The sequence below is a fragment of the Xiphophorus hellerii genome, chromosome 8, assembly GCF_003331165.1.
Source record: "Xiphophorus hellerii strain 12219 chromosome 8, Xiphophorus_hellerii-4.1, whole genome shotgun sequence".
Lineage (NCBI taxonomy): Eukaryota > Metazoa > Chordata > Actinopteri > Cyprinodontiformes > Poeciliidae > Xiphophorus > Xiphophorus hellerii.
Window position 1 is genome coordinate 11,579,656 of NC_045679.1, and position 12,374 is coordinate 11,592,029.

The 12,374-nt window shown below is 37.5% G+C and overlaps 1 protein-coding gene across 1 annotated transcript in view; it reads left to right on the forward strand.

Annotated features, from left to right (window-relative positions):
- The first annotated feature begins 1,702 nt into the window (after positions 1-1,702).
- The window catches only part of LOC116724884 (matrix metalloproteinase-17-like), a 77,626-nt gene continuing 66,954 nt past the window's right edge, over positions 1,703-12,374 (forward strand). Inside the window, exon 1 of the mRNA XM_032570660.1 lies at positions 1,703-2,248. Within this exon, the coding sequence (XP_032426551.1) occupies positions 2,114-2,248 (135 nt within the window). The 5' untranslated portion in view covers positions 1,703-2,113. The remainder of the gene's footprint in view (positions 2,249-12,374) is intronic.

Genomic DNA, 12,374 nt, shown 5'->3' on the forward strand with positions numbered 1-12,374 from the left:
ACTCTGGTAAAAAAAAAAAAAGTTCTGGTTGAATCCCTTAAGTCAAATATTATAGGATCTGAAATTCGTTCTTTCATCTATAAACATGTTCAGCCATTCTGGGATCTACAGAACTGTTCCTGTATATGTAGCACAACAAGTAACTTGGTCAATCATCCACAAGGTCACTGATTCCACTCTGTTATATAAGAGCTGTTGAGGATTACCAGCTTCTCTTAGACTTAAAAAATGTTATTCAAAGTTTGCATTTAAACTTTGTTTCTGAGCCTTACCTGTCAGTTTGCACTTGACTCCTAAATCCAAAGGCTGCAACAAGACACCTGTGGATTCTTGAAAAACTTTGTTTTCCTTTAAAGCATTTGATGAGTGGATATGTTTAACGGGTTTAAATGTTCCTGCAGCTGTCAGTATTGACTTATAAAATGGTAGATATTATTCAAAACCCTTCTGGAAGTGGATAGAAATGATCACAAAAATGTACTGTAAATTACAAAAAGGATTAGTACCCCTTTAAATATGTAAATTTTGGCAGTTCAAAGCCACATGCATTCAGTGTGTGGAAGTTGGATCATTTGGATTTTCTGGGACACTCTGTGGGTCAACAGAGAGTAGCACCTAATTCTGAAGTAATGGGACAAAGACTCAAGATTTTAGAAATGTTCAGCCTCCTTTGATTTGACACCTCTGGATGAGCACCAATCATTTCCTTCAGAAACCACCTATTTAGTAACTAATAAAATACATGTGTATTTTATTCCCACTATACAAATATGAGTGTTTTGTGAAAGCATTTGAGATTTGCTGGGAGAGAAACAGTATCATGAAGACCAAGGAGCACAGCAGAAATATCAGGGGGAAAGAGGTGGAGAGCTGCTCAGAGTTAATGAGCTAAAAACAGGTCATTCTCAAAAAAAAAAAAAAACTGTCAGAGGCTGCAAAATAAAGAGTTCAAACAGGTCCCCCTGTGGGTCAATGGGACAATGACCCAGAGCTATGATGAAATGGATTAAATTAAAGCATGTAAATGTGTTAGAATGGCACAAGAAAAACCAGACCTAAATATAATTGTGATTCTATGCCTTCACTGTTTATGTTCGCACTCCATTCAATGTCTCTGAGTGTGAGACTTTGTGGAAATCGTATTTTATAAGGTAGTAGACATATATACTCCAAGAGACCTTTTGGTCATTCTGTGAAATAGAATTTCAAGAATTTCAGCTTTTCACTTGCTAAAAAATTAAAACCAATTATTTTCCCTTCAGTAAGCAATTGAACTACCTGTCCGCCTATGATATAATATCCAATTAAAACACGTTGAAGTTTATTATGACGTGCCAAATGGGTGTGAACACCTTTGAGACACTTCTATGCCTCTCCTTTCTGACATCACATGCAATCTGGAGAAAAGAGCAAGAAATAGCAGCATAGAAAACACAAAAGTTTTCTCTCTTTTTATTTTTTATCTCCGAGATTTCTTCCTTCTTTGTGTGTGAATTGAAATTAATTGAAATGTACGTCTCACTATGAACAGCACAGACAAATTTCAAGTGTAAAAACCCCAGCAACACTCTCGGATTACTCAGGACGCGCATCAGGAATTCGCCAGTCTCCAGGGTGGCTGAGAGAAGCGCTGGATCTCCCTTCCCCCTCCCTGCCTCCCACTCTCCCCCTGAGTCTTTCAGGACCGTGGCTACGCTCCTCACTGCGCGCGTCAACAAGCGGTCTCCTTCAGCCCGGGACGAAGCCCCACGCAGCTGCTGTGGTTCCTCAGTGCGAGAGACTGCACGGACAGGAGTGGAGCGCCTCTCTCTTTCTCTCTCTCGCTCTGCTGGGATATTCACCTCCAGTGGACTAATCTGAGAAGGATCGAGCCCTTTCCCGCGATCATGACCCATTAGTTGATGGCTCCAAGTATCATTCTGAGGAAAACCAAACTTGTATAAATCCCGAACGCACCCAGCGCCACCGGTTTTAATGTGTTTTATGTGTTTGCGCTCCACAGTAAGGTAAACTGACACATTTTCACAGTGTCTCGGCGTGTGGTTTTCTCCCGTGGATGCGGTCGTCGGGGTCGTTGTTTGAGCCCAGCAGGAACAACCTGTCATAGGGCATCATGATTCCGCTGCTTCTTCACATGCGGATGAGGAACATGTCACCGGAGATGCTGATTTTTCTGCCAATTTTGTGTTTTTTACCTCTGACCGGAGCGGCTCCTTCTCTGGCCACCGAGCAGCTGGACACGGGGGTGGTAAGTTGACATTACTATTTTTACCTGGAGGTGGGAAGTTTTGCTCGTTGAGGCGGAAAGAAGTTGAATCCAGTGCAGTTAAAAGTGTTAGATGTGCAGTTGCCATTACTTTCAGATGTCGCTCTCTGATCCCCGCATCAGACCGTCTCTGCATCGGGGGGGGGGATCTTTATCTTACGGGCTGCTTGAAAGAACTGAGGGGATAAAAGTGATTTCTTGAGTTCAAATCACTGTTCATGTAATGGCTTCCAATGAATAAATGTAAATATATTTATTTGCCTAGGCGGGATATCGACCTCCCTCACAGCATGCTGACATAGTATATATATACCCTGCAGTGATGAATTGCAATCGGGGCTCACTTCCAGCACAAAGACGCCCCAAGCCAGAAGGCGTTAAAGGAACATTTATCTCAACAGTTCAAACGGTGTTACTTACAACGAGGTGGGATAAAGTATTATTTGGTGACAATTTGGCTCTGAAATAGATTAGATTTTGTGATTTACAGGTTGAAGTCAGGAGAGTGTAACTAATTTCATTCACATTCTTGTACAATATCCTAAAATAATATTATTTTATTAAGTATTTTTTTAAAAACACTAAGTTGTTTCACTTTGTATCTCAAGTTACCCTGCGTAGGAGCATGAGAAAGCAAGCTTGTAGTTTAGTAGTTTAATAGACAGCTGTGGTAATTGAGATGCACCAATTAATGAACAGAGATAGGAAATATCCAATTTTCGCATGATTGACTCTGATGATGATTGACAGTTGGAAAATATTAATTTTAATTTCCCTTCATCCATTATCCTGTATTCATTTAAGATTAGGTAATGGTGCTAACAGGTCCAGTCCTTGGAAGGCCTCTCATTATCTTCCTAATTTGCAGTTTCCTCCACTAATTTTCAGGGATGAGATTCAAGTCCAGACAACACAATGTTAATATTATTTTAAGTCAGAATATGTTGGATATAGTTGGAAGAATGTTTTAGACTTACATTGCCAGTGCAGTGGTGTGAATAGTTTTGAACTTAACCATGTTGCTCCTTTAGCAGGTGGTGGGTGTACTTGCCTGAAAAACATTCAAAGAGAGACTTTCAGGAGAAATCCTGTTTAAATGGACAAACCAATTCAACTGACTCCTTTCAATGCAGAGGAGCAGAGGCTCGGCTCCAAACTCTCAAGGGATGTGGAGCGGCTCACGCTGTCTCTAAAACTAATTGTCCCCACCGTACTACAGAAGCTTATTTAAGCAATTTGTATCTGGGATATGGTTACAGCAACTTATGTTCACTTGTGAACAAGACACCACTTGTGAACTTCTCTGCTCGAAGCAGAGATTGACCCTTGACCTGGATGGAGCAGTCCATTTTTTTCCCAATTGAGAACCATGACCTTATTTTTTTCATCCTGGCCAGTTTGCACTTGTCTGCAAACTGCTCTAGTGTAAACTGAAGGCCATGGCTTGTTGATGCCAATGGAACCCCTACATGCAAAGTGCAAAGATGGGACCTTGAGTTCTATGATAGGGGCACATGCATTGGTGGATTCAAGTCTATATCCTTTATTTAAGAACTGACAGTGCATTGTTTTTCATTTTGCAACAGTCTTTTGGGAAGGTGGACTGGTTGAAATTGGAATTGGCAGGTCAGACCTCAAAGAAAGCCAGAGATATTTATTGGAAGAGAAAAGCCTAATCTTTGCATTTCTAAATAAAAACTCTTGATGCATCTTAATTTAGTTTTTTTGACTAGGGGGATTGTCTTGTAATTCTGTACCATGAAAATGACTCATTTAACACACACTCCCTCCTCAAATCACTGTTGGATTCTTGTCTCTCGTCTTCTCCCATTCTTGTCAATTGATGACAACCCTGCTGTTATCAGCTTCAGGGTTGGATTTGTTTCATACTGTAGCCTACTTTAACTGTGGATGTATTTTTGATGGAGAACCCGCCCCCATAATCCCAGTCGAGGAGTGCTGCTTTGGGAAAAGTCATTCATCTTCTTCTGTTTACCAAACCTGCAGACATGACTTGACGACTTGACCACAATTTCACACCTTTGAGGATTACATTGTGCTATGCACAGTGAAGAGAGTACCAAGTCATCCTCAAAGATGACAAGCTACTACTGAGGATGGGTCTACTTTAGTTCAGGGCATATATCATATTTTTGGGAATTTATCTCTTTCAGTCATGCTTACCGTTTAGCCCACATGTGAGATCAATAACCAAAAATGTATCTATCAATTTGTATAGTAAGAAGAAAAATAGAGGAGAAATGTTTAAGAGGAATACAAATTTTTCCAACAACCAGAGATTTTATAAAAGCTCTTTATTTTAAGCAGTTGCTACCTGTATTGTGATGGACCACTTGTAAAAAATTCAAGTATGAAAAACTAGAATTTCTACAGGCATCAGGTAGATTGTGTCATTTCTGCTCTGGTTCTGACCTGCATTTTCACTGTGATACACATGGGATATTATGACTAAAAAATAATTAATTTCCATGAGCAAACAGTGGTTGTGTAAAGCATTGCAACAGTACTAAATTGAAATAGCCAAGACACTCAATTTTTTACTTGTATTCTGTCCATGGTTTACTCAGGAGAGTTTAACTGTACTGCAGTAATGTCGATGTCAAAAGGTTATTCTGAGGGAATTGTGTGTTATTTCCCTCAAACTCTGTAAAGCAGTTACTTTTCTCACAATGTCCTTTGGCCTTAAAAAGTCACCTGAATCTAATGATACATATATAATTGGTGATAAAAAGTCAAAATCCTGATATGCATCTGTAATTCATCTACTGTCTGATTAGAAAAACATAAACTACTGATACAGATATAGGAGGAACATTTAGAGAAAATGGTTATTGGTTTAAATAATAACGTGTTCCACTGATATTAGCATGCATTTTGTACTGAGAGATACATAAAAAGATAAAAACACTGTAAATGAAACACATTTCTTAGAGAAACATTATGCTCAGAAACAAAATATTTTTTCAAAAAATAATTTCAACAAGAAGAGTGCTTTTAGTGGATGAGAAAAATTCTCTTCATCTGTTTAATTTCTTAAATCTGAACCCCTTTTTTTACAGTCTTTGGGGGAAGTAAAAGCGCTCACTCCATTTTTTCCAGTGCCAATAAACAATCAAACCTATTCGGCACTCAGTGTTTTTATTCCATACTTTAAAGATGTTTAAGTTATGTTGTTAAATTATGATTACATTTGAAGTTATAAAAATGTAGAGTTTATTGGCAAAACTTTTTGAAGGTTTAGATCATTAACCCTTCAAAGCATAAGTGAGTTAAAAATGACAACAAGCTGTTGTTGTTTCATATTCCAGATATTTTGCAAAAATGGTATATTAACATCCTGCCATTTATAATTTGAGGTTACTGTTAGTACATTGTACAAAATTGAAGTTTAAGCATTGCTACCCCAAACCTAAGTGGGTTCAAGAAGGACCCACATTCATTTCCTATGGAATTTCACTGGAACATTTGACTCTGTTCAAGTGTGACTGACAGCAGCATATATTGTATGTTTAGATTTATACAATAAATTTGATATATTTAGGCATTATCTTCAGTTTTACCCAATGATTGTGTGTATTTGTACTCTGTGAAAAAGACGTAGAGAAAGATTAGCACTTGCCTGCTAAGTAATCTCGGTCATTTTATTCGGTACAATTTAGTTTACATTATCACCAATTCACAACACATCATCTCGAGGCAAAGTTATTTTAATACAATCATGCATCCCAATTGATCCTAGTTATCAATCAGTGCATCAAGTTCGGATTATTATTGAAATTGGTTGAAAAGTTTCCATCCAAGCAAACCGATCATATTGCATTGAGTTATGGACTTGCAGCATCCACTCCTCCTTCACTAGCATGTAGAGACAATGGACAATCCCTTGCATTGTGTCGTTCCCTCATACAGCGTATGCATGTAGAAACAGTGGAGAGGAAAAACTCTATTATTGTGTGTGCGTGTGCACATTGATTGAAACACATTGATTTTAATGCGGGTCCATTTTGACCCAGTTATAGAAGAGTATAGGGTCCAGTCACTCATGCATCTAAAGGTTAACAATTGCCATTTCCTTTATCCTGACATGTGTTTACATACTCTTGCAACTATTTATTGAGTTGTTGGTTTGTATGAGCCAAGTTACCAGAAGCACCTGTCCATGTTTTTTTAGGAACCTAATAACTAAAACCAGTAGCTTAGATTAGCTTGAGGCCTCAGGCAGCTCACTGTGTAGTACTGTGGCTTTAGTTTTTATTTTATCCTTTCTTTTACAAGGAATGTTTTTTAACTCCTTACACTTAAAATATATATATATATTTTTACATTTTATGGAAGCACTAAAGATGCTCTTTTTAGATTATTCCCTATCAAATGGACTTTTAAAATGATGTGATTATATTTGCTTTTGACCAATTTAGAAATATTTGTCATGGGTACTTGTTAAAAAGCATTCAAATTTTATTTTGTTTTTGACATGTTTGGATTATGTGGGTTATTGTTCAATTTCTGCTAAGATAGAAACAAATAGTGGATGCTTTTCACAGTCTCTGGTCCTTTACTGACATTCTTAGATATCACGATTCTCTCCCAGGAATCCCATATAATCTTTTATTAAAAATAAAATAAAAAACTGAAAAGATTTTCTGTCAAAAGATTTTTTAGCAATTGTCAAAAGGATGTTTTTCCATTTTTTCTTTTTCTTACTTTGTTGTATATTTAATCTCCAGCTAGATGCTACTGTGTTTACTTAACATTCATAGTTTGTAGTGTGAGGGTAATTATTGTTTATCTTATCAAGGACAGAGACCGGTATGTCTGCTGTTGTTGTTGTTCAGAGAGTTTACTGTGATCATGGGAGTCAGACAAGCTGACTGACAGATGTGCGCCCTTCTCCCCTGCGACTGGCTGATTGACTTTTAAATAAGACTTTCTCCCACATTGATGAAATTGCTCTCAGCTGTTGAGAACAGGTGGATAATTGGCTGTCGAGGGTTTCAGTGGCCTACTGCATCTCAGTCCATTTGTGTTCATAACTGCCATGCATTTGGGACTCAGGCTGCAAAAACAGTCGTCTACCCTCAGAAGCGTGTCCTGATGTTTAGTTCTGTTGCTCCACAGTCCTGTCACACTTCAAAGCCCTGACAAGGCATTTAGCTGAGCTACCGTGCTAGATGTCCCCCCCGTTTTAACTACTGTACACAGTGACCATAATTAGCTGTGCTGTAAACTTCAGTGTGGTTTTGAGGCATCCAGTTTCCAATTTTACGTAGATTCAGCCTTGAACATGACTGCGAAGCACCAATTTTGCAATATAGCATTTGAGGAAGCTTCTATACTGCAGCTACAATGTAATCACCTTTATATGTGCTCCATTTATAATGTCACTTAATCCTTCAGGGCAATCTTTGGTACAAATTTATAATGAGTGACTTCCTGTTTGCCTCCCAAACAGTACTGCACTTATAGCAGCAAACACGGATATCAGCACAATACAATTGTAGAAACAGAACAGAAGTTACAAAATATTTGCTGCTATCTTGTTTGCCACAACGTTTTTGTCCATCATTCTGTCTTCTCACAAAGGTGCCAGAGGTGATAGAATTTCATCTCAGAGGCAACAAAAATGTGATTTGTAAGCTCTTTAAACCTCTTTATTTATTTATTTATTTTTTCTTTTTTATCACTATGCAGTGTCACCACCATTCTACATGAGCTTTAGCTGCTCAGCCACTAAAAATATAAATCAGGTGTAGGCATAAACTGGCCATTTATGTCCTCAAAAGGCAGAAAGTGAATGCATGGCACCTAAGCGATAGTATTCTACCAAAAATTGCAGCCAAGCAGATTCACATACATTCTGGTCCACTTATTTGAGCATTCTTTACAAAGGTTTAGTTGCAAATGTTGGATTGATAGAGTTCACTGCAAGCTCACTAGTGATGCAAACACACATCTAACTATCAGGCTGACAGACATCCCAACTTTTGCACCTTTAGTGGAGACAATCATGTCACAACAATGTGAGTTTGTAGGGTTTTTTTTTTTAAAGAGGATTGGGAATTGATAAATAGACAAATGATAAGTGTGCAAATTAAATAAAAAACAATAAAGTAGGATTCTGTAACTAACTCTGATGTTAAAATGTCATAAATTAGAGTTGGACAAGTGGATGTGCTTTTTGAAAGCCACGTTTCTCATGGTGTTACTTGAGAAATAGAGACTTCTGAGGAGTCAATACATAGTTCACATAGATTCTAAACCCCCATTCATTGACTATGATGCTGGGTGGTCAAGCTTGTTTGAGGAAAAAAATGCAGTTTCAAAACTGAACACCAATGTGCCAAAACACATCTAAATAATAAAATATCCAGGCTATGCCCTCTGACTTTACACAGCTTAATGTAAAGAAAAGAAGGACTGTATCTTATTTCTTTTCTTCCACGACTCATTAAAATCAAATATGTTTTTAATTTTATCCAGACTGCTTTTTGTTTGGTTCATTACCTTCCAATTTGCACTGAGCAGATGCACCTGCAAATACATATAGGTGTATGGAGGCAGTACACAGTTCTACATGATAACATAATTTTCAACAGCTTTAAAAGCAGTTTTGTTTGCTGAAAATGTTAGGTATGTAGTCTACAATGATTGATAGATATTTTGTTAACTTGCAAAGTCTGGCTTTTATTGAAAAATACTTCGAAATCAATAATTAATCTTCTAGTCTAGGTTTTTTTAACTTTACTTTAAACATGTACTTCCATGTCTCTCTAAAGGTTTCTCTCACACATAAAAAAATAGTCTCATCAGAGCTCCCACTGCTTTTGAAGGTACCTCAATAGCTATTTGAGCCTGTAAGAACTTAAAAAATGTTTTCATTGTATCAAATCACCTTCAGTGAATAAGATTAGGTTTGTCTGATTCTTGCACTCCATGTGTTATAGGAAATGAAAGCAAATGAATGTGTGTTGTATGCCTAAGGGAACAACCATTCCCTGCCAGGCTGCTTCTAATTCTCCTTTTTGCCTCCTAATTTCCTCAATGAGAATACCATCTGCTCTGTCCATTGAGTAGAACAGGGGAAAAAAAAGAGAAAAACCCAATTCCAAGCCACTTTCCTCCACCCACTTCTACCACTACCCTCTCATTTTCTCCCGTCCCCACTAGACCTCATAATACTGAACTCTCATGCAACTAGCCTGCTCAGCTCCACTGCCACCGCTCCTCATTAGCTCTGTCTTTGCCTCTCTAAAGTGTGTGTTTCACCACCATTATTTTCTGTTCCCCCTCAGCTTCTCAGTCTTTTTCTTTTAGCTATCGTCTGACAATCCAGGTTGGATTGGAGACTTTCCTTTCAGCAGCTCATCAAGGTTCTTCTGATTACTCCTGAAGGCTCAGGGATAGACAAAGCTGATGGAGGAAATCGGCTGCAGAAGCAGTTTCAGCTAGTTGGAATAGAAGGATTGCAACACAAAAAAAGAATGATCAATAAGACATACTTAAGGGATAAATTGATTTTCTAACTTTTGGAGATTAATTAGTTCTCATAAACCGTGTCCAATAGTAGAAATAGCATTTTATTTACAGATAAGCTGATTAGAGTGTCATACTGAATGAAGAGCGGTACTGGGTTATCATTTAGGTTGATTTTCATTAGTACTGAATAATGTTTGGTATCAACCATTTAAACTCATCAACTGTGATGTAAAGCTAATAAGCCACGTTAAAAATAGCCAAAAAGATGAGTGGTTCAAGCAAGGAATGATCATTGCTTCAATCAGAAATTGTTTAGAGTCCATGAACCTTAAATGAAGTGTTAAACACTGAACCAAAAGCAAGAGCTTTAGGCAGCTTCCTACCTCTGAAGTGGGAACATCATTCTGGGAACGACATCAAATACCATTTAAACATGGTCCAATTTCACGTGGCAAAGCTGTAGGTCAAATTGCCCTTTTGCTACTTTGTAGTCATGTTACATACCTGCTGTTTTTGTTTCCACTTTGTCCCTCCAGTTATGACTTTTCCCTCATTAAAATATGTCATTTATTAGAATCATAAAAGAACATTTCCTTACAATAATCTGTGTCGATTATAGAAGAACCATCTGTAACTGGTACATGATTTTGATGGTTACAAATTTATCCATGATTGGGACGAAACATCAGAGTCCCTGACAAGCCAATGGCAGCATGTCAGGCCAGCCAAAGAAGAGGAAACCCCTCACAGAACCCCAGATCACTAGGCCTAAGAAGGAGTGAGGGAGGTGGGCCAAGGGAACCTGGGAGAAGGACACCCCCCATCTGACCACAGTCCAGCACCTGCAGCATAAGGTCAATCAGACAAAACCCCAAAAGAAAAGGTTATCAGTCCCAAAATGAAATTGTCCAAGCCCTTGTTATTAGTGTTTTTCATAAATGTCAGTATGCTGGTACTTAACAAGAAACCTTACTATTTACAAAAGTGACATGTATGATCAAAAGCTTGAAAACAATAGTGTTAAAGCCTTTCAGCACAGTTTTTCCTTCTTCGTTTGGCCTTGTGGTCTTTGGCTAGTTTTTCCTAACAGTCAGACTTATCATTTATACATACAGTGGGGAACAGAAGAATATACAGTATGTCATACTGTACCAACAGTTGCTATAGAGATAGTTCATCATGTGAAATATAGCATATTCTGAGGTTCTGTTGAAATAAACCACTTCAGATTTTTCCAACCCTATCTGTGATCACAGCTTTACTAAGTGTATTTTTTTTGTGATATTTTCTGAAGAGAGTATGAGTCTTTGATAAACTTAGAAGCAATCTGAGGAAAAATCTTCAGGGCCCTGACTCGTAAGTGGCTCATGTAGGAGTAAAAAGGTGACAATGACAACACTTTTACCTGATATTTTCTCTCTGGGTAAACATAAGATACTTTCCTATGAATTTATGCTTTAAAATTGATATTATTGGCATGGCAGCTTATAGGCTCAAAGACAGCAGTTCCTGATTTCCTTTTTTTCAAAGTAGTCAGCTTTTGTTTTTTCAGTCCTTTCAAATATCAATCTGGCTGACCTGTCTTTGTAAAGACAGGTCATTACTTCAGTCTAGTTAATAAGGTTTATTGAATTAAGGCTCTTTCTTTACAGATATTTGTACATGAAATACCATGCACATCTTTGCAAGGCTAGAAGTTATATGTGAAATTTTGAAAATACAGCTAGTCAGTGGGTTGTTTTTTGCAAAATTAATTGGGGAAGCCTGTTTCATTTTCTGTAAGACAAATGGTGGTTCATGACATCTTATACTGTCACTTTGTCAGTGTTTTCAATGAGATATTTGATGTCTAAATATCTAAACATATTTAGACATCAAAATGTTTAGATGTCTAATATGTTTCGACATCTAAACATATTATTTCCACAATGAGCTAGAAAAGCTAAATTCTAGTGTCCTTTTCTGACACTGAAATAGTATTAGTGCCAAAAAGAAACAAACAGTTGGTGAAAGAATGGCAGAGACTGGTGAGAAGAGGAAATTGGAAACAAGGAAGTGAAAACAAAAAATGCTCTAAGCTGGTTTCAAGTTTAGGTACTGTGACAGCTCCCTCTAGCCTTCTTCTAAGTGCTTTATTATTTGCTCAGAAATAAATAGCCCAGTCTGTATTTACTTTTGGTGTCAAATAATGCTGTGGATAATAGGTCAAGACACACAAGTCAAAATATAAGTTATGATCTTTCAGATGTGCTTTTTTCCTATTAGTCAGGGTGAAACTGGACCTTCACAATCTGGCGAGGTGGGATGTTCAATGTAAATGCTCAACAGCTTTGAGTTAAGCTATCTTATTATCAGTTGTTAAGCAGAACTGAACATTTTGTGTAGATAAATTAGTACCAGTACCATTTAACCATTTAATATTAAAGACATTTATGTCTTTAATATTGTAGCACTGACTCATTTTGTAAGGCAATTAGTGCTTTAAAATGGCCTAAGATCTTAAAAAGTCACAGCAGTCTCTTGCAGGTGTACAGGCAACACATGTACTTCTAATACACACAGTTTAAACATTAGGAGGAACGAGGAATGGTGTATTTGTATCAGTTCTTTA